General features: G+C 39.8%; 1 protein-coding gene across 1 annotated transcript in view; it reads left to right on the top strand.

Annotated features, from left to right (window-relative positions):
- The window catches only part of TXNDC8 (thioredoxin domain containing 8), a 39,447-nt gene that overhangs the window by 9,773 nt on the left and 6,649 nt on the right, over positions 1–23,025 (top strand). The window contains exon 4 of the mRNA XM_032636431.1: positions 1,583–1,648. Coding sequence (XP_032492322.1) covers positions 1,583–1,648 — 66 coding nt within the window. The remainder of the gene's footprint in view (positions 1–1,582; positions 1,649–23,025) is intronic.

Here is a 23,025-nt window from a genome sequence, read left to right on the forward strand (position 1 = left end):
GTTTTGTGACCTCTTACCAGTTAACCTCTATAAACTTCACTTTCTCTGTATGTAAAACAAGGTAATAATTAACAGAATATGATAAGATAGAAGGCACAAAATATATGACATACTACCCAGAACATAATAAATGTTCCATTTTTCCATTTCCTTCAACTTTCATTAAAGTGTGACAGTGTGTGATTCTCCTTTAAGATGAATCATGTACTATGCATTCAGAATACACAGCTAGGGTTATTATCTCTTTGTCTTCTTCATATTCAGAGTTGTGCACTTATCACTACAGTCAATTTTAGAAAGTGTTCACAACTCCAGAAAGAAACACTGCTCCCTTTAGCAATCACCTCCCTGCCCCGATCCCTCCATCCACCACCTCAACCCTAAGCAACCATAAGTCTGCATTGTCTCTAGATTTGCTTATTCTAGCCATTTCATATAAATGGAATTATAGAATATGTGTTCTTTTGTGATGGGCTTCTTTCACTTAACATAAGCTTGCAGGATTCATCCATGATGTAGCATGTATCCGTACAATATATTACCTTTTCTTTAATCCATTCATCCTACGATAGACATTCGGGTTGTTTGCAACTTTTCGCTATTATGTCTAATACTGGCATAAACACTTATGTATACATTTTCATTTCTTTTGGCTATATATCTAGAAGTGGAATTGTTGGGTCATATGGTAACTCTTTATTTAACTTATTGAAGAACTGACAAATTGTCTTTGAAACAGCTGCACTATTTTACATTCCCACCAGCAATGTATGAGGGTTCTGATCTCTCCATACCCTCAGCAACATGTGTTATTATTTTCTTTTTTGATTACAGCTGTTTGTCTCTTAAGGTGAAACAAAATGCACAGTTTTCTTTTCTAATAGTAATGTGTTCATTGTTGTCATTGCTGTGGTCATGAAAATGATAATGTAGTGGGGGTGGCAGGGGAGAGGTTTTGATCCTGTGGGTGGCTAATTTTCTTTTGACTCAAACAAAATAAACAGAAAGTGGTATTTGAAATCAGATTGTAATGGATTAGAGCAATTGGAATGCTAACGTATTTTCTTGTCTCTTGGCTCCAAATCTTTCACAAAGATGGGCAGTGAAGAGGCATAAGGCTTAAAAGAAAGAAATATGCAAGCCTTACTTAAAATGCAAGACATTATATCACCCCATGTCTCAAGTGTGAGTTATAAAGAGACCTTTACCCGTTCTTATTTTTTACAATATGCTCTTTCCATATTGGATTCCACTGGCTCCCTTCTGCCGTCTTTCACAAGCTCTTTTAAATAGAGCTCATTTTGTCCTTCAGTCCATTCTGTTTTGGCCCCCATCTCTCACCCATCTCCTAGAGCTCTTGAATGAGAAAGCTCAGGAAGGCTGGAAACAGTCATTTTTTTCTACTGTAACATTCCTGGAAGCTTTGAGGATATATTAGAAAAGTTCTTGGCAAGAGAATCTGTAATGTATCAGCTGTCCCTGGGCTCTCAGACATGCCTCCTGAGACGTCACTAAGTACCACTGTTGGTCCAGAGAGAGGATACCAAAACTGTGACTTCATGCTACTTCTTTCATTTTCCAGGAGTTGGCCCAAATTTATCACATCAAAGCAATACCCACATTTCAGATGTTCAAGCAAGCCCAGAAGGTATGTTTCTATGGTAACTGGCAGATTGAAATAGATTATACAGCCATCAGAGTCTTAAAAAAAAAAGGCCTGGGGTGTCCTGGATGGACGAAACAACTGTATTTATTTTCAATCTTAGCAATGTAATTCTTAGTTTCTGCACTTTACATATTGGCAAGGGGTAAAAAAAAAAAAAGCATGAATCGTGATAAATCTCCCCATTCAGACCATTTGAGGTGTCCCAATACATATGAAATACCCCACTATTATCCCTCTCTGGGGCCGAACCATCAAAAAAGAACCTTATAACAAGGGGCATGATGAAATTCTCTCACAAATATATACACGTTTTTCACACTTGGGCAAACATCAATCAAAAGCTATTACAAGGTTAAATAGCCTAGTGGTTGACCAGGCAGGTTCTGGGCTCCGATTTCTTTGGTTCAAAAACCAGTTCTTCCACTTCCCAACAGTTTACTTAATAACCTCTTGGTATCTTAGTTTGCCTATCTGTAAAAACATGGATGGTAAAAAGTTTCCCCCTCCGTAGTGAAAATGAAATGAATTAACATGACTAAACTTTTTAGACCCATCCTGACACACGAGTATGTTGTGTTAATTACCTCGAAGATATTAATGGAATGGAATGCCTCAAATACTTGGTGTGTGATGAAACTAGTAATTACATACATGGCTGGGAGGACGGACACTTGTGTGTACCTTTTGAAAGGTGATTTTGCAACACACTTAAGACGAACACACTGTTCATTCCCTTTCACACATTATCCCATTCTTGGGAATTTTTGCTAATGAAATACCTCATGGAAAAATAAATGGCTAAGTGCATAGTAATTGTAGCATTATTTCTAACAAAATATGGAAGCAAGGTAAATGGTTTTTTTTAGTAGAATGGCTAAGTGATTTATGATACATCTAGTCTATGAAACAGTATGCAATTAAAAAGGGTTATGGACAGAAAAGAAGCAGATTCACAGATAAAGAAAACAAACTACTGGTGGCGGGGGAAGCAGTATAGGGGTGGGGGAGTGGGAGGTACAAACTATTGGTTGTGACAGGCTCAAGGATGTATTGTACAACATGGGGAATATAGCCAATATTGTGTAATAATTATAAATGGAAAGTAACCTTTCAAAATTGTAAAAAATGTTTTTAATTGTTTTAAATGATTGAGCTAAAAGATTACATAAATAAATAAAAAGAGTTATGAAGAATATATGTAAAGTAAAAAAAATTCATACTTAAACTTTGTAAAGATTACGTCTGCAGTACAGAGAATGAGAGCATTTGATATGCTAGCTGTAGAATTTTATCTTCGTTTTCTATTTGTGTGTATTTGCTGTAACATAATTGAAGCAATAGATTTTTTTTTTTTTGGCTGCGTTGGGTCTTTGTTGCTGCACGCGGGCTTTCTCTAGTTGCCGTGAGCAGGGGCTACTCTGTTGCGTTGTGTGGCCTCTCATCGCGGTGGTTTCTCTTGTTGCAGAGCACGGGCTCTAGGCACGCGGACTTCAGTAGTTGTGGCATGTGGGCTCAGTGGTTGTGGCTCGTGGGCTCTAGAGCGCAGTCTCAGTAGTTGTGGCGCATGGGCTTAATTGCTCCGTGGCATGTGGCATCTTCCCGGACCAGGAATCAAACCCGTGTCCCCTGCGTTGGCAGGTGGATTCTTAACCACTGTGCCACCAGGGAAGTCCCAAAGCAATAGATTTAAATAATTTTTCCCCCAAAAAATGACACTACCTATTTCCTCTCTTGAGGTTTTACTTGAAAATTGAAACCGTTTCATGTGTGCATTCCTTTTTTTTTTTTTAACAACTTTATTGCAGTATAATTGCTTTACAATGTTGTGTTATTTTCTGCTTTATAACAAAGTGAATCAGCTATACATATACATATATCCCCATATCTCCACCCTCTTACATCTCCCTCCCACCCTCCCTATCCCACCCCTCTAGGTGGTCACAAAGCACCCAGCTGATCCCCCTGTGCTATGCAGCTGCTTCCCACTAGCGATCTATTTTACATTTGGTAGTATATATAAGTCCACACCACTCTCTCACTTTGTCCCAGCATACCCTTTCTCGTCCCCGTGTCCTCAAGTCCATTCTCTCTCTTTTTTTTTTTTTTTTTAGATTCCATGTATATGTGTTAGCATACGGTATTTGTTATTCTCTTTCTGACTTACTTCACTCTGTATGACAGACTCTAGGTCCATCCACCTCACTACAAATAACTCAATTTCGTTTCTTTTTATGGCTGAGTAATATTCCATTGTATATATGTGCCACATCTTCTTTAGCCATTCATCTGTCGACGGACACTTAGGCTGTTTCCATGTGCTGGTTATTGTAAATAGAGCTGCAGAGAACATTGTGGTACATGACTCTTTTTGAATTATGGTTTTCTCAGGGTATATGCCCAGTAGTGGGATTGCTGGGTCGTATGGTAGTTCTATTTGTAGTTTTTTAAGGAACCTCCATACTGTTCTCCATAGTGGCTCTATCAGTTTGCTTTCCCACCAACAGTGCAAGAGGCTTCCCTTTTCTCCATACCCTCTCCAGCATTTATTGTTTGTAGATTTTTTGATGATGGCCATTCTGACTGGTGTGAGGTGATACCTCATTTTTGTTTTGACTTGCATTTCTCTAATGATTAGTGATGTTGAGCATTCTTTCATGTGTTTGTTGGCAATCTGTATATCTTCTTTGGAGAAATGTCTGTTTAGATCTTCTGCCCATTTTTGGATTGGGTTGTTTGTTTTTTGAATATCGAGCTGCATGAGCTGCTTATAAATTTTGGAGATTAATCCTTTGTCAGTTGCTTCATTTGCAAATATTTTCTCCCATTCTGAGATTGTCCTTTCATCTTGTGTATGGTTTCCTTTGCTGTGCACAAGCTTTTAAGTTTCATTAGGTCCCATTTGTTTATTTTTGTTTTTATTTCCATTTCTCTAGGAGGTGGATCAAAAAGGATCATGCTGTGTTTTATGTCATAGAGTGTTCTGCATATGTTTTCCTCTAAGAATTTTATAGTGTCTGGCCCTACATTTAGGTCTTTAATCTATTTTGAGTTTACTTTTGTGTATGGTGTTAGGGAGTGTTCTAATTTCATTCTTTTACATGTAGCTGTCCAGTTTTCCCAGCACCACTTATCGAAGAGGCTGTCATATTTCCGTTGTATATTCTTGCCTCCTTTATCAAAGATAAGGTGACGATATGTGCGTGGGTTATCTCTGTGCTATCTATCCTGTTCCATTGATCTATATTTCTGTTTTTGTGCCAGTACCATACTGTCTTGATTACTGTAGCTTTGTAGTACAGTCTGAAGTCAGGAGCCTGTTTCCTCCAGCTCCATTTTTCTTGCTCAAGATTACTTTGGCTGTTTGGGGTCTTTTGTGTTTCCATACAAATTGTGAAATTTTTTGTTCTTGTTCTTTGAAAAATGCCATTGGTAGTTTGATAGGGATTGCATTGAATCTGTAGATTGCTTTGGGTAGTATAGTCATTTTCACAATGTTGATTCTTCCAATCCAAGAACATGGTATATCTCTCCATCTGTTGGTATCATCTTTAATTTCTTTCATCAGTGTCTTATCGATTTTTGCATAGAGGTCTTTTGTCTCCTTAAGTAGGTTTATTCCTAGGTCTTTTATTCTTTTTGTTGCAATGGTAAATGGGAGTGTTTCCTTAATTTCTCTTTCAGATTTTTTATCATTAATGTATAGGAATGTAAGAGATTTCTGTGCATTCATTTTGTATCCTGCTACTTTACCAAATTCATTGATTAGGTCTAGTAGTTTTCTGGTAACGTCTTTAGGATTCCCTATGTATAGTATCATGTCATCTGCAAACAGTGACAGCTTTACTTCTTTTCCGATTTGGATTCCTTTTATTTCTTTTTCTTCTCTGATTGCTGTGGCTAAAACTTCCAAAACTATGTTGAATAAGAGTGGTGAGAGTGGGCAACCTTGTCTTGTTGCTGATCTTAGTGGAAGTGGTTTCAGTTTTTCACCATTGAGAATGATGTTGGCTGTGGGTTTGTCATATATGGCCTTTATTATGTTGAGGTAATTTCCCTCTATGCCTACTTTCTGGAGGGTTTTATCATAAATGGGTGTTGAATTCTGTCAAAAGCTTTTTCTGCATCTATTGAGATGATCATATGGCTTTTATCCTTCAGTTTCTTAATATGGTGTATCACATTGATTGATATGCATTTATTGAAGAATCTTTGCATTCCTGGGACAAACCCCACTTGATCATGGTGTATGATCCTTTTAATGTGCTGTTGGATTCTGTTGGCTAGTATTTTGTTGAGGATTTTTGCATCTATGTTCATCAGTGATATTGGCCTATAGTTTTCTTCCTTTGTGACATGTTTGTCTGGTTTTGGTATCAGGGTGATGGTGGCCTCATAGAACGAGTTTGGGAGTGTTCCTCCTTCTGCTATAGTTTGGAAGAGTTTGAGAAGTATAGGTGTTAGCTCCTCTCTGAATGTTTGTTAGAAATCTCCAATGAAGACATCTGGCCCTGGGCTTTTGTTTGTTGGAAGATTTTTAATCACAGTCTCAATTTCAGTGCGTGTGCTTGGTTTGTTTATATTTTCTATTTCTTCCTGGTTCAGTCTCGGAAGGTTGTGCTTTGCAGAGAATTTGTCCATTTCTTCCAGGTTGTGCATTTTATTGGCATGTAGTTGCTTCTAGTAATCACTCATGATCCTTTGTATTTCTGCAGTGTCAGTTGTTACTTCTCCTTTTCCATTTCTAATTCTGTTGATTTGAGTCTTTTCCCTTTTTTTCTTGATGAGTCTGGCTAATCGTTTATTAATTTTGTTTATCTTCTCAAAGAACCAGATTTTACTTTTATTGATCTTTGTTATCATTTCCTTCATTTCATTTTCATTTGTTTCTGATCTGATCTTTATGATTTCTTTCCTTCTGCTAACTTTGGGGTTTTTTTGTTCTTTCTCTAATTGTTAGGTGTAAGGTTAGGTTGTTTATTAGAGATGTTTCTTGTTTCTTAAGGTAGGATTGTATTGCTGTAAACTTCCCCCTTAGAACTGCTTTTGCTGCAACCCATAGGTTTTGGGTCGTTGTGTTTTCGTTGTCATTTGTTTCTAGGAACTTTTTGATTTCTTCAGTGATCTCTTGGTTATTCAGTAGCATATTGTTTAGCCTCCATGTGCTTGTAATTTTTTTCCTGTAATTTATATCTAGTCTCATAGCATTGTGGTCAGAAAAGATACTTGATATGATTTCAATTCTTGTAAACTTCCCAAGGCTTGATTTGTGACCCAAGATACGATCTATCCTGGAGAATGTACCATGAGCACTTGAGAAGAAAGTGTATTCTGTTGTTTTTAGGTGGAATGTCCTATAAATATCAATTAAGTCTATCTTATTGTCATTTAAAGCTTGTGTTTCCTTATTTATTTTCATTATGGATGATCTGTCCATTGGTGAAAGTGGGGTGTTAAAGTCCCCTACTATGATTGTGTCACTGTCGATTTCCCCCTTTATGGCTGTTAGCATTTGCCTTATGTATTGAGGTGCTCCTTTTTTGGGTGCATAAATGTTTACCATTGTTATATTTTCTTCTTGGATTGATCCCTTGATTATTATGTAGTGTCCTTTACCTCTTGTAATAGTCTTTATTTAAAATCTATTTTCTCTGGTATGAGAATTGCTACTCCAGCTTTCTTTCGATTTCCATTTGCATGGAATATCTTTTTCCATCCCCTCAGTTTCTGTCTGTATGTGTCCCTAGGTCTGAGATGGGTCTCTTATAGACAGCATATATACGGGTCTTGTTTTTGCATCCATTCAGCCAGTCTGTGTCTCTTGGTTGGAGCATTTAAGCCATTTACATTTAAGGTAGTTATCGATATGTATGTTCCTATTACCATTTTCTTAATTGTTTGGGGTTTGTTATTGTAGGTCTTTTCCTTCTCTTGTGTTTCCTGCCTAGTAAAGTTCCTTTAGCATTTGTCGTAAAGCTGGTTTGCTGGTGCTGAATTCTCTTAGCTTTTGCTTGTCTGTAAAGGTTTTAATTTCTCTGTCAAATCTGAATGAGATGCTTGCTGAGTAGAGTAATCTTGGTTGTAGGCTTTTCCCTTTCATCACTTTAAATATGTCCTGCCACTCCCTTGTGGCTTGCAGAGTTTCTGCTGAAAGATCAGCTGTTAACCTTATGGGGATTCCCTTGTGTGTTATTTGTTGTTTTTCCCTTGCTGCTTTTAATATTTTCTCTTTGTATTTAATTTTTGATAGTTTGATTAATACGTGTCTTGGAGTGCTTCTCCTTGGGTTTATCCTGTATCGGACTCTCTGCACTTCCTGGACTTGATTAACTATTTCCTTTCCCATATTAGGGAAGTTTTGAACTGAAATCTCTTCAAATATTTTCTCAGTCCCTTTTTTTTCTCTTCTTCTTCTGGGACCCCTATAATTTGCATGTTGATGCATTTAATGTTGTCCCAGAGGTCTCTGAGAGTGTCCTCAATTCTTTTCATTCTTTTTTCTTTATTCTCCTCTGCAGTAGTTATTTCCACTATTTTATCTTCCGGGTCACTTGTCTGTTCTCTGCCTCAGTTATTCCACTATCGATTCCTTCTAGAGAACTTTTAATTTCATTTATTGTGTTGTTCATCATTGTTTGTTTGCTCGTTAGTTCTTCTAGGTCCTTGTTAAACGTTTCTTGTATTTTTTCCATTCTATTTCCAAGATTATGGATCATCTTTACTGTCATTCCTCTGAATTCTTTTTCAGGTAGACTGCCTATTTCCTCTTCATTTGTTAGGTCTGGTGGGTTTTTACCTTGCTCCTTCATCTGCTGTGTGTTTCTCTGTCTTCTCATTTTGCTTACCTTACTGTGTTTGGGGTCTCCTTTTCGTAGGCTGCAGGTTCATATTTCCTTTGTTTTTGGTGTCTGCCCCCAGTGGCTAAGGTTGTTTCAGTGGGTTGTGTAGGCTTCCTGGTAGAGGGGACTAGTGCCTATGTTCTGGTGGATGAGGCTGGATCTTGTCTTTCTGGTTGGCAGGTCCATGTCTGGTGGTGTGTTTTGGGGTGCCTGTGACCTTATCATGATTTTAGGCAGTCTCTCTGCTAATGGGTGGGGTTGTGTTCCTGTCTTGCTAGTTGTTTGGCATGGGTGTCCAACACTGTAGCTTGCTGGTCGTTGAGTGGAGCTGGGTCTTAGCATTGTGATAGAGATCTCTGGGAGAGCTTTCGCCACTTGATATTACATGGAACTGGGAGGTCTCTGGTGCATCAGTGTCCTGAACTCAGCTCTCCCACCTCAGAGGCACAGGCCTGACACCCGGCTGGAGCACCAAGACCCTGTCGGCCACAGGGTTCAGAAGAAAGGGGAAAAAAAGAAAGAAAGAAAATAATAAAATAAAATAAAGTTGTTAAAATAAAAAATAATTATTAAAATAAATAGTTAAAAAGTAATAAAAAAAAGAAGAAGAAAAAAAAGGAAAGAGAGAGCAACCAAACCAAAAACAAATCCACCAATGATAACAAGCGCTAAAAACTATACTAAAGAAAAACAAAAAACTGACAGACAGAACCCTAGGACAAATGGTAAAAGCAAAGCTATACAGGCAAAATCACACAAAGAAGCATACACATACACCCTCACAAAAAGAGAAAAAGGAAAAATATATCTATATCGTTGCTCCCAAAGTCCACTGCATCAATTTGGGATGATTCGTTTTCTATTCAGATATTCCAGAGATGCAGGGTACATCACGTTGATTGTGGAGATTTAATCCGCTGCTCCTGAGGCTGCTGGGAGAGATTTCCCTTTCTCCTCTGTTTGCACAGCTCCTGGGGTCCAGCACTGGATTTGACCCCGCCTCTGCATATAGGTCCCCTGAGTGCGTCTGTTCTTTGCTCAGACAGGACGGGGTTAAAGGAGCAGCTGATTCGGGGGCTCTGGCTCACTCAGGCCGGGGTGGAGGGAGGGGTACGGAGTGTGGGGCAAGCCTGTGGCGGCAGAGGCCGGCGTGACGTTGCACCAGCCTGAGGCGCCGTGTGTTCTCCCGGGGAAGTTGTCCCTGGATCCCGGGACCCTGGCAGTGGTGGGCTGCACAGGCTCCCGGGAGCGGAGGTGTGGATAGTGACTTGTACTGCACACAGGCTTCTTGGTGGCTGCTGCAGCAGCCTTAGTGTCTCATGCCCGTCTCTGGGGTCTGTGCTGATAGCCATGGCTCACACCCGTCTCTGGAGCTCCTTTAAGCGGTGCTCTGAATCCCCTCTCCTCAGGCACACTGAAACAATGGTCTCTTGCCTCTTAGGCAGCTCCGGACTTTTTCCTGGACTCCCTCCCGGCTAGCCATTGTGCACTAGCCCTTTCAGGCAGTGTTCACACAGCCAACCCCAGTCCTCTCCCCGCGGTCTGACCTCCGAAGCCGGAGCCTCAGCTCCCAGCCCCCGCCCACCCCGGCAGGTGAGCAGACAAGCCCCTCGGGCTGGTGAGTGCTGGTCGGCACTGATCCTCTGTGCGGGAATCTCTCCACTTTGCCCTCTGTACCCCGGTTGCTGCGCTCTCCTCCGTGGCTCCGAAGCTTCCCCCCTGCCACCCCCATCTCCTCCAGTGAAGGGGCTTCCTAGTGTGTGGAAACTTTTCCTCCTTCACAGCTCCCTCCCCGAGGTGCAGGTCCCGTCCCTATTCTTTTGTCTCTGTTTTTTCTTTTTTCTTTTGCCCTACCCATGTATGTGGGGAGTTTCTTGCATTTTGGGAAGTCTGAGGTCTTCTGCCAGCCTTCAGTAGGTGTTCTGTAGGAGTTGTTCCACATGTAGATGTATTTCTGATGTATTTGTGGGGAGGAAGGTGCTCTCCACATCTTACTCTTCCGCCATCTTGAAGGTCTCCAACATATGTATTTTTAACTACCTCCACCTACATGGTCAAATGGTTTGTGTGTCATCTTTTATTATCTTCTCCTTCTCTTCCATCAGAGAAATGAAGACGCTTCCTCGTTTGAAGTCAATTCCATCCATCTCTTGATTGCATCCCTCCCTTCTGTGCCAGGCCTATATTCCTCATTGATCCTTTTTCAAACCTGGTGTTTGGACCCTTGTTGTTTTTGCCACCCAGCTACCATTCCCTATTAGTAGTTCTCTGATTTTCCTCCAGGGAACCAAGCCCTTTCTAGTTCTTAGTCCACGTACTTCCTAGGGCTCTATCTCTAGGTCTAGACAAATCAGTGAACTCCATCCCCATCAAGAATGGACCCTTCATTCCATTCAAGCCAATCCAAGCCCAACCAGAGCTAATTCCAGAGCTTTGCTTAAGCAGCTAGGTAAAAGCCTCTTCTTTTGATTGTACTAAACTTGAACTTGGAAAGATATGATGCTGAAGCTATTACATAGCTGGCTTGCCACCATAGGGAACCTAAAAATGAAAGCTCCATATAGAGGAAAGCAGAGTCAGGCCAACAGGTGCCCATGGCATTGATTGAACCCTGAATCTATCCATGCCTGAAACCTGAACTACCCCCCATAAATTCTGCAGTTATGTAAACCTTGGGTTGCTTTTTCTGTCTTTTGCAACCAAAACATTTCTTTTTTTTTTCTTAAAATCAGAAAGATGATTTTAATCTTAGTTCTCAATAAAATAATAACATACATTTGTAAAGCAAACAATTTTAAGAATATTTCTCTAAAAGCTTTCTGGAATTCCTAAAGGAAATTCATCTATTTTAGAAAGAAAATTCCAAGGAATTATGGAAAACAACATAAAATTATCAAGTAGCCTCCTCCCCCTACAACACACAGTAATCATTCTGGTACAAAGCACTTTTTTTTTTTTTTTATACAGCAGTTTCTTATTAGTCATCAATTTTATACACATCAATGTATACATGTCAACCCCAATCGCCCAATTCATCACACCACCACCACGACCCCCCCGCAGCTTCCCCCCCCTTGGTGTCCACACATTTGTTCTCTACATCTGTGTCTCAATTTCTACCCTGAAATCCAGTTCATTTGTACCATTTCTCTAGGTTCCACATATATGCATTAATATACGATATTTGTTTTTCTCTTTCTGACTTACTTCACTCTGTATGACAGTCTCTAGACCCATCTACGTCTCTACAAATGACCAACTTTCATTCCTTTTTATGGCTGAGTAATATTCCATTGTAATATGAGCCACATCTTCTTTATCCATTCATCTGTCGATGGGCATTTAGGTTGCTTCCATGACATGCCTACTGCAAATAGAGCTGCAGTGAACACTGGAGTGTATGTGTCTTTTTGAATTGTGGTTTTCTCTGGGTATATGCCCAGTAGTGGGATTGCTGGATCATATGGTAATTCTATTTTTAGTTTTTTAAGGAACCTCCATACTGTTCTCCATAGTGGCTGTATCAGTTTACATTCCCACCAACGGTGCAAGAGGGTTCCCTTTTCTCCACACCCTCTCCAGCATTTGTTGTTTGTAGATTTTCTGATGAAGCACATTCTAACCGGTGTGAGGTGATACCTTATTGTAGTTTTGATTTGCATTTCTCTAATAATTAGTGATGTTGAGCAGCTTTTCATGTGCTTCTTGGCCATCTGTATATCTTCTTTGGAGAAATGTCTACTTAGGTCTTCTGCCCGTTTTTGGATTGGGTTGTTTGTTCTTTGAATATCGAGCTGCATGAGCTGTTTATAAATTTTGGAGATTAATCCTTTGTCTGTTGATTCGTTTGCAAATTTTTCGCCCATTCTGAGGGTTGTCTTTTCGTCTTGTTTATGGTTTCCTTTGCTGTGCAAAAGCTTTTAAGTTTCATTAGGTCCCCTTTGTTGATTTTTGTTTTTATTTCCATTTCTCTAGGAGGTGGATCAAAAAAGATTTTGCTGTGATTTATGTCAAACAGTGTTCTTCCTATGTTTTCTGCTAAGAGTTTTATAGTGCCCAGTCTTACATTTACTTCTCAAATCCATTTCGATTTTATTTTAGTGTATGGTGTTAGGGAGTGTTCTAATTTCATTCTTTTATATGTAGCTGTCCAGTTTTCCCAGCACCACTTATTGAAGAGGCTGTCTTTTCTCCATTGTATATCCTTGCCTTCTTTGTCAAGATTAGTTTACCGTAGGTGCGTGAGTTTACCTCTGGGCTTTCTATCTTGTTCCATTGACCTATGTTTCTCTTTTTGTGCCAGTACCATATTATCTTGATTACTGTAGCTTTGTAGTATAGTCTGAAGTCAGGGAGTCTGATTCCTCCAGCTCCGGTTTTTTCCCTCAATACTGCTTTGGCTATCCGGGGTCTTCTGTGTCTCCATATAAATTTTTAGATTTTTTGTCCTAGTTCCATAAAAAATACCATTGGTAATTTGATAGAGATTGCATTCAATCTGTAGATTGCTTTGGGTAGTATAGTCATTTTCACAGTATTGATTCTTCCAATCCAAGAACATGGTATATCTCTCCATCTGTTGGTATCATCTTTAATTTCTTTCATCAGTGTCTTATAGTTTTCTGCATACAGGTCTTTTGTCTCCCTAGGTAGGTTTATTCCTAGGTCTTTTATTCTTTTTGTTGCAATGGTAATTGGGAGTGTTTCCTTAATTTTTCTTTCAGATATTTCATCATTAGTGTATAGGAATGCAAGAGATTTCTGCGCATTAATTTTGTATCCTGCTCCTTTACCAAATTCATTGATTAGCTCTAGTAGTTTTCTGGTAGCATCTTTAGGATTCTCTGTGTATAGTATCATGTCATCTGCAAACAGTGACAGCTTTACTTCTTCCCTTCTGATTTGGATTCCTTTTACTTCTTTTCCTTCTCTGATTGCTGTGGCTAAAACTTCCAAAACTATGTTGAATAATAGTGGTGAGAGTGGACATCCTTGTGTTGTTCCTGATCTTAGAGGAAATGTTTTCAGTTTTTCACCATTGAGAATGATGTTTGCTGTGGGTTTGTCATATATGGCCTTTATTATGTTGAGGTAGGTTCCCTCTATGCCCACTTTCTGGAGAGTTTTTATCATAAATGGGTGTTGAATTCTGTCAAAAGCTTTTTCTGCATCTATTGAGATGATCATATGGTTTTTCTTCTTGACTTTGTTAATATAGTGTATCAAATTGATTGATTTACATATATTGAAGAATCCTTGCATCCCTGGGATAAATTCCACTTGATCATGGTGTATGATCCTATTAATGTGTTGTTGGATTCTGTTTGCCAGTATTTTGTTGAAGATTTTTGCATCTACATTCATCAGTGATATTGGTCTGTAATTTTCTTTTTTTGTAGTGTCTTTGTCTGGTTTTGGTATCAGGGTGATGATGGCCTCATAGAATGAGTTTGGGAGTGTTCCTTCCTCCGCAATTTTTTGGAAGAGTTTGAGAAGGATGGGTGTTAGCTCTTCTCTAAATATTTGATAGAATTCACCTGTGAAGCCATCTGGTCCTGGACTTCTGTTTGTTGGAAGATTTTTATTCATAGTTTCAATTCCATTACTTGTGATTGGTCTGTTCATATTTTCTATTTCTTTCTGTTTCAGTCTTGGAAGATTATACCTTTCTAAGAATTTGTCCATTTCTTCCAGGTTGTCCATTTTATTGGCATAGAGTTCCTTTTGGTAGTCTCTTAGGATGCTTTGTATATCTGTGGTGTCTGTTGTAACTTCTCCTTTTTCTTTTCTAATTTTATTGATTTGAGTCTTCTCCCTCTTTTTCTTGATGAGTCTGGCTAATTGTTTATCTTCTAAGAATAAAATTCTTCTTCTAAGAATTTTGTTTATCTTCTCAAAGAACCAGCTTTTAGTTTTATTGATCTTTGCTATTGTTCTCTTTGTTTCTATTTCATTTATTTCTGCTCTGATCGTTATGTTTTCTTTCCTTCTGCTAAGTTTGGGTTCTGTTTGTTCTTCTTTCTCTAGTTCCTTTAGGTGTAAGGTTAGATTACTTATTTGAGATTTTTCTTGTTTCTTGATGTAGGCTTGTATAGCTATAAACTTTCCTCTTAGAACTGCTTTTGCTGCATCCCACAGGGTTTGGATTGTCATGTTTTCATTGTCATTTGTCTCTAGGTATTTTTTTATTTCCTCTTTGATTTCTTCAGTGGTCTGTTGGTTATTTAGTAACGTAGCATTTAGCCTCCATGTGTTTGTGTTTTTTACTTTTTTCCCCCTGTAATTCATTTCTAATCTCATAGTGTTGTGGTCAGCAAAGGTGCTTGATATGATTTCAGTTTTCTTAAATTTATTGAGGCTTGATTTGTGACCCAAGATGTGATCTGTCCTGGAGAATATTCCATGCGCACTTGAGAAGAAAGTGTAATCTGCTGGTTTTGGATGAAATGTCCTATAAATATAATTAAATCTATCTGGTCTACTGTGTCATTTAAAGCTTCTGTTTCCTTATTTATTTTCATTTGGGGTGATCAGTCCATTGGTGTATATGAGGTGTTAAAGTCCCCCACTATTATTGTGTTACTGTCAATTTCCTCTTTTACAGCTGTTAGCAGTTGCCTTATGTATTGAGGTGCTCCTATGTTGGGTGCATATATATTTGTAATTTTTATATCTTCTTCTTGGTTTGATCCCTTGATCATTATGTAGTGTCCTTGTCTCTTGTAACATTCTTTGTTTTAAAGTCTATTTTATGTGTTATGAGTATAGCTACTCCAGCTTTCTTTTGATGTCCATTTGCATGGAATATCTTTTTCTATCCCCTCACTTTCAGTCTGTATGTGTCCCTAGGTCTGAAGTGGGCTCTTGTAGACAGCATATATACGGGTCTTGTTTTCGTATCCATTCAGCAGGCCTGTGTCTTTTGGTTGGAGCATTTAATCCATTCACGTTTAAGGTAGTTCTCGATATGTATGTTTCTAAGACCATTTTCTTAATTGTTTTGGGTTGGTTTTTGTAGGTCCTTTTCTTCTCTTGTGTTTCCCACTTAGAGAAGTGCCTTTAGCATTTGTTGTAGAGCTGGTTTGGTGGTGCTGAATTCTCTTAGCTTTTGCCTGTCTGTAAAGCTTTTGATTTCTCCATAGAATGTGAATGAGATCCTTGCCAGGTTGAGTAATCTTGGTTGTAGGTTCTTCCCTTTCACTCTTTAAGTGTATCATGCCACTCCCTTCTGGCTTGTAGAGTTTCTGCTGAGAAATCAACTGTTAACCTTATGGGAGTTCCCTTGTATGTTGTTTGTCATTTTCCCCTTGCTGCTTTCAATAATTTTTCTTAGTCTTTAATCGTTGCTAATTTGATTACTATGTGTCTTGGCGTGTTTCTCCTTGGGTTTATCCTGTACGGGACTTGCTGTGCTTCCTCGACTTGGGTGGCTATTTCCTTTCCCACGTTAAGGAAGTTTTCTGCTATAATCTCTTCAAATATTTTCTCTAGTCCTCTCTCTCTCTCATCTCCTTCTGGGACCCCTATAATGTGAATGTTGTTGCATTTAATGTTGTCCCAGAGGTCTCTTAGGCTGTCTTCATTTCTTTTCATTCTTTTTTCTTTATTCTGTTCCGCAGCAGTGAATTCCACCATTCTGTCTTCCAGATCACTTATTCGTTCTTCTGCCTCAGTTATTCTGCTATTGATTCCTTCTAGTGTAGTTTTCATTTCAGTTATTGTATTGTTCATCTCTGTTTGTTCTTTAATTCGTCTAGGTCTTTGTTAAACATTTCTTGCATCTTCTCCATCTTTGCCTCCATTGTTTTTCTGAGGTCCTGGATCATCTTCACTATCATTATTCTGAATTCTTTTTCTGGAAGGTTGCCTATCTCCACTTCATTTTGTTGTTTTTCTGGGGTTTTATCTTGTTCCTTCATATGGTACATAGCCCTCTGCCTTTTCATCTTGTCTGTTTTTCTGTGAATGTGGTTTTTGTTCCACAGGCTGCAGGACTGTAGTTCTTCTTGCTTCTGCTGTCTGTCCTCTGGTGGATGAGGCTGTCTAAGAGGCTTGTTGCAACCAAAACATTTCTAATGAATATATCTGATGTTCTCTCAGACTGCTCTCTTTTATTTATTTTATTTTACTCTTTTTCGGTGCACAGGCCTCTCACTGTTGTGGCCTCTCCCATTGCGGAGCACAGGCTCTGGACGCGCAGGCTCAGCGGCCATGGCTCACGGGCCCAGCTGCTCCGTGGCATGTGGGATCTTCCCGGACCAGGGCACGAACCCGTGTCCCCTGCATCGGCAGGCAGACTCTCAACCACTGCGCCACCAGGGAAGCCCTGCTCTCTTTTATTTTGTGGTCTAATTCATGAAATTGGATATATTTACTGCTTCCAATTCTCATTTTCTACTCATTCCCTCACCCACTCTTGAAAGTCACCAAGAACCTTCCAGCACCTAGTTTAAAAAGCCATTTCTCAATCCTGCTTTTCCTTGATTACACAAGTGTCATTAACTAATCAGCTTCTATATTCTAGAAACTTCCTCCTTTTTTGGCTTCTATTGCTGATTCATCCCCAAGTTCTTCTGGCTTCTTTGTCTCCTGCCGTTCTCAAATATAAGTGTTTCCCAAGGCTCTGTCTTTTTTCCATTTTACCTCTCTCCCTTAGTAATTTCACCCCCACTTCTAGTTCTAGCTGTGGATACCTTTAACTTAAACAATAGCCCTCCTCACCCCCAAGTTCACGCCAAAGCTTTGTTCTCTTTTCCAAATAAATCCTTGCTCCATGTATGTCATTCCCTTATTTAAAAGTTGATACCTGTCCCCCTCCATTGCCTTCAGAATCAAGACTAGACCCTTGTATTCAAGTCTGACTTTAAAATTTCTCCCTAATTTTGATCCAATCTACCTTTCCAAGCCCATTTTTGTTTGACTCAGATCTTAACTTCATGTCGTTTTCTCATATTCTTCTAAGTACTTGGAGTTGTTCATGTCTGATTTGAAACCCCAGGGCCTAGGAGAATCCCCCGTCAATAGAAAATATTTATTTTGTGTTTGACTAATGAGGGAGTGAACAAATGAATGAATGAGCAAACAAGTGAAGCCTTCTGTCTTTCCCCTGCATCCCCCCGCAGCTTTGCCTCCCCTTCCGATTTTGTCCTCATATTAATCTGACTCAGAAGAAGTTTCTGTCCAGCTCAGAATAGCTTTCTGGTTTCATCCTTTCTGCAGAAGATATTGCTTAATGGCTCAAAGGTTGTTCTCTGTCTTATGAAACAAAACTTTGTGTTCTCAGTTGATTATGTGTCTAGGCTCTCGAGCAAATCCATAGCTATGCTTTTGATATAAGGCTTGGCCCTGCTTAGTCTCAGTTCTCTCTGGAGGTGTAAGAGCCCTCACTTGTAGGTGGAGAGACCTCCTATAATCAAGTATTTCTTAACTTGTGTCTACAGGGTATGGATCCTTTTGAATTAATGGAATACAATGTCTGTATTCTAGGGATCATGAAGGATCTCAAATTTGAATTTTATGCCAACTAGCTAATGGAAAATAAAATCAACTGAATTGATGACAATGGCCATTAAACTGATCTACCTCCCTGTAGTCTAATTCCAGAGTCATCCAGCAAGCCTCTTAGTATAACATGGATATCCATGTCCCAAGAAATTTTCTTGAGAATGGAATTTTTCGTTGAATAGCGTTAACTTAGCATGGCAGTTATAGAGTTATTTTTTTTTTTAAAAAGAAAACTTGAGATTATTTATGTCATAATATCAAATGAGTCTACTTCTAAATTTCATTTGTAGTTATATGTAATCATATCTCCAGAAGGATTCATACCTGGATCAATTTAGATATCATTTGAAAACCTGTGGAAAAGATTTGTAATGGTTGTTCCATTTGACAAAGAATATCAATCTTCAGTGCAAAAGACAAAGGCACAAAAAAAGGAGGTGGGAGAGGTAATAAAGACACAGTATTACAAATCTTTTACCTCTTTGGACTCCACCCCCAGAATTGGGTAACTGAAGAGCCCTGTAGGGCTTCTGCAAGGTCCCCATTTCTAACCATTACATCCAGAGCTGCAGGCAAACTATGAGACCTCTGAAATTCCCCTCAGGCTCTACTTGTTAGTGGTTTGCACTGGAAAATCATTGGAACCAGAGGAAGTTTGGGGTGGCCAAGCCAAAAGACTAGTCCCTGTGAATTTCCCTCCTCTCTCAATAGAATTGACTATGAAGGCTGCCAGTGACGTTCACTGTTTCCCTGGGAATAGAGAAAAGTTAAATACACTTCTTTGAGAGCACTTCTATAAATGTGCTCCTCTCTTTCTTCTGGGATGGCACAACTGAAAATTGGCTTATTGAAGCAGTTAAATACTATTTATCTAGTATTAAAAAAAACCCTAGAATCTAGCTTCGATGGAGTAATGTTATAAGAAATGTCTACATTTATGGTAAAACATCTGGCAACAAGCCACTGTCCATTAATGCCTTTTAAAATGTACACTGTCTAAAAAGCCTTATGATAGTTCCTTATAGAACATAGAGTTAGGAGAACGTAGAGTTAGGAGAATGTTTGCCTCCCTTGAAAATATGATCAGCTTCCTCTCATTAGATCAGAAGACTTAGGGAATCCCTTGGGTTTCTGTTTCCATCGCTGCCAAAAATCTCAGGATTACCTCCTCTACTCAAATACAATAGCCCCCTTACCTGCAGTTTCCTGGCATTTCCTAACTGCCGTCTCCACACTGGATCATCCTTTAATGGTTCTGTTATTTTATCTTGGCCTTGAGTCTAGCTCATTTCAAATATTCGCAAAATACATAGACTATAAACAAAATAAAACATTAAACACCTAAAACAAATGAAGCTACATAATCATGACCTAGGGTCATGGTGGATGATGGGCCTTCCCTGGTGCTGGAAGTTTTCATGCAGAGGTTAGATGAACATCTGGCTGGGATGCGCTATAAACAACAGCTATAATTATTTCACAGTTTTAGGGCAAAGGACAGCCAAAACAAATTCTAGGTAATAAATAAGGTGAGTTTGTTCCTTCCTGCTGTATTCCTTAGTGTTTTCATCTAGGACATCACAACATGTTCCAGTAAGATTCATTGTGGTTAAAAAAAGAAAACAAAAGAAAAAGAAAACAAAATGTGCATTCCTGTGGTGTCTGTCAGATGGGGCATCCAAAACCTTGGCTGATTTTTGTAACCAGAATAATACACTATATGCTATTTTGAGTAGTTCATAAATTTGGTTTATAGGCCCTCTTAAAATCTGTAGACCCTCTTAAAATCCAGTGGAGACTATAAACTCTCTCTCTCTCTAGAAAAATATACGTATAAACTGAAATGTGTATGTAATGCCTAGGGTATTCAATGAGCCTCTGAAGCCCATCAGTAGATCCTCTATGTGCATTACGTTACTTCTAGCTAAAGTTGGTATGTCTATGTAGAGGAAAGGAAGACTAAAAAAGATTTAGCAAGTCTTGGCCAACTGCTTAAATATGGGCCAACTCTCAAAAGTTGCCTCCCTCTTTTCATTTTTTGATATGAGCGTAAGATGGTTTCCTAAAGCAGTTAGGAAAGATGGCAGTGATGGGATATGAGTACATAGATGCTAATACATGAGTTATTCAAAAATGAATAATTCGGAAGAACTGAGCTCTCATATGGAGTGAGAAGAAGCTCTTGCCCTTTTATGTGTATAAATCGCAGGGCTCCAGCTGAGGTCATGGAAGTCATTTCCAACAAGCACCCTCCTTGAAGTTGGTACAGCGATAAAAAGAATCCAAAGTAGGTGACACCATCAAGTGCTAGAAAGAGGACAGGCTTGGAAGCAGAGGTCCCGTATGCAGTGTCTTCAAGGGCCAGGCGGGGACAATAGGTGACACAGTAGGAAGTGAGGAGGATGGTGGTCCCTGGAGAATCACCCTCCCAAGTGCTCACTGTTCAAGTGCATTAAAAAACAGTGTTTGACACACACACACACACACACACACACACACACACACACACCCGCAAAAGAGTGTCTGCGGCTGGCTTTTGCCATCTCTGGAGCCAGATGATTGTAGGTTGAATTCCAGGTCTGCTTCTTATTAGTGGGGGACCTTGGGAATGTGTCTTAACCACCTTAAGGCTCAGTTTCATTCTTTGTGAAATAGAGACAGTATCATGTGTCTTTGAACTATTGTCATAAAAATTTGTGATGATGTAAATAAAGTTTCCAGCACTAGTCTTTGTACATACTATAAAATGTAGCTATTATTAGAGCCCCAGGATCTAACTGTGCACCTATCTTCCTGAAAATGTATGGGTAAATAGAAATTTAGAAATGAAGGTTGCCAGAGACCTCTAAAGCTCTTTTGAGTAACCATAGTATGCATTTAAGCTAAGTTATCTTAGCATTCAGGAGTTACCTACCAATGGTATTCAACCTTAATGGATTGTTTTAGTTACAGAGGGCTTCTACATGAGGAGGAAAAGAAAAGACTTCTCATATAGTCTTCAGGGCTCTGAGGGGTGCAGATCCCCAAAAGGGGTTACATATCAGCCCCATAAGCAGCTGATACATTATCAGAGATTAATTGACTGGAGGAGGCAAGAACTAAGTGACATGAAGGGAAAGTCAGAGAAGTACAGCAACTATTTATCACCATTTAGCAACCTTTAGCACCATAGCTAAAGATGCAGCTCTCAGCTTTAGCAACGTACAGGCAGTAATTACTTGTGTACCTCTTTTCTCCAGGGCAGGGATTTGGGTGAGGCAAGTGAGGCAAGATATTGCAGGTGTAGGGTGGAAACCTGTCTTTATTTGAATTTTTTTTTTTTTTTTTTTTTTTTCTGTACACGGGCCTCTCACCGCTGTGGCCTCTCCCGCCGTGGAGCACAGGCTCCGGATGCACAGGCCCAGTGACCATGGCTCATGGGCCCAGCTGCTCCGCGGCATGTGGGATCTTCCCGGACCAGGGCACGAACCACGTCCCCCGCATCGGCAGGCGGACTCCCAACCACTGCGCCACCAGGGAAGCCCTATTTGAATTTTTGATGTTTCGTTTGTCATGGGTTTTTTGCATTAAATGTTAATACTTTTAAAAATATTTATTAAGATATTATTTATCGTAATTATTAAGTTTTTGGCATCCCTTAAATTTTCCACCCTAGTCCCAGCCCTGTTCTTCTCTGAATTTTAAATTGTTGAACTAAAGGAGTGTTTCATTCAGTGATTCACAGAAGGATTAACAAGACTCAGCAGCATGTTATATTCATAGCTAAGATTTATTACAGCAATAAACACAGAGTTAAAGCAGCAGGGAAGAAAGAAGGGTGTTGTTGGAGTCTAGAAAGGTCCAGCACAGAATTCTGATGTCCTTCCTTGTCCAGGGATACTTAGGAGAGTGTTCTCCCTGGCAGTGAACTTCAGGGACATGTGAGGAATGTCTCTGCCTAGGGATGCCTTTTTGATTCTCTGGGTCTGAGTTTTTTTATGGGGGGACTGGTCACATAGATACATCTTGCTGAGCAACCATAGCTACACAACCAGCCATGACAATGGAAACTCAGGACCCCAACAATAAAACTAGGTGCACATCATCATTATTGACGTTTATGCAAAACAACTTGGCAAGCCAGCAATGGCATAGTCCATTGCTCCAGATACATGTAACCAAATCATCCATCACTAACACGAGGAACACTTGGAGGACCACATTACCCACGGGTTGGTGAAGGATCAATTGTGGTTCTCTTGGAGACACGCCAGGAGTAAGCAACCACACCTGCTACATTAACTTTTTTCTCACATGAATTCATGTGGAAAATCAAAATGTCACCTTTATTAAAAGTAGCAGTAGGGCTTCCCTGGTGGCACAGTGGTTGAGAGTCCGCCTGCCGATGCAGGGGACATGGGTTCGTGCCCAGGTCCGGGAAGATCCCACATGCCACGGAGCAGCTGGGCCCGTGAGCCATGGCCGCTGAGCCTGCGCATCCAGAGCCTGTGCTCTGCAACGGGAAAGGCCACAACAGTGAGAGGCCCGCGAACTGCAAAAAAAAAAAAAAAAAAAAAAATGTAGCAGTAGTGCTAAATTGTGGTAATTGAAGAACATGGCTTGGATCCATGTCAAAAGATTTCCCACTTGTAGCCTAGACCTTGAGATGACCGCCCCCGCTACGGTAGAATCTGGGGCTGCAGAGGACAAACTTCCCCACCCAGGTGGAGGAGATACTGCTGCTTTTCATAACTATTTAGCCCCAAAAAGGGAGGACAGAGGGTCATAGCTTTCCAGAGCTATCTTTAGAAGGCAGATGTTAGACTCACTTCAAATGTGCTTTGCAGAAGGACAGACCTGTCCCTTGAGCAAACACTCCCAAAAAGGGAGAGGAGGATAGGCATGAGCTCATGCCTTTGTCTAGGCTCAGCTGATAAGCTCACCTTTGAACTTGGGGAGAAGTGAAGGGATATAGGAAACAGGTATATTTTCCCAATAATAGACAGTTAAGCAGATGATCTAATGGAGGCATGAGAACTA

This window comes from Phocoena sinus, chromosome 6, assembly GCF_008692025.1.
Source record: "Phocoena sinus isolate mPhoSin1 chromosome 6, mPhoSin1.pri, whole genome shotgun sequence".
NCBI classification, from domain to species: Eukaryota; Metazoa; Chordata; class Mammalia; order Artiodactyla; family Phocoenidae; genus Phocoena; species Phocoena sinus.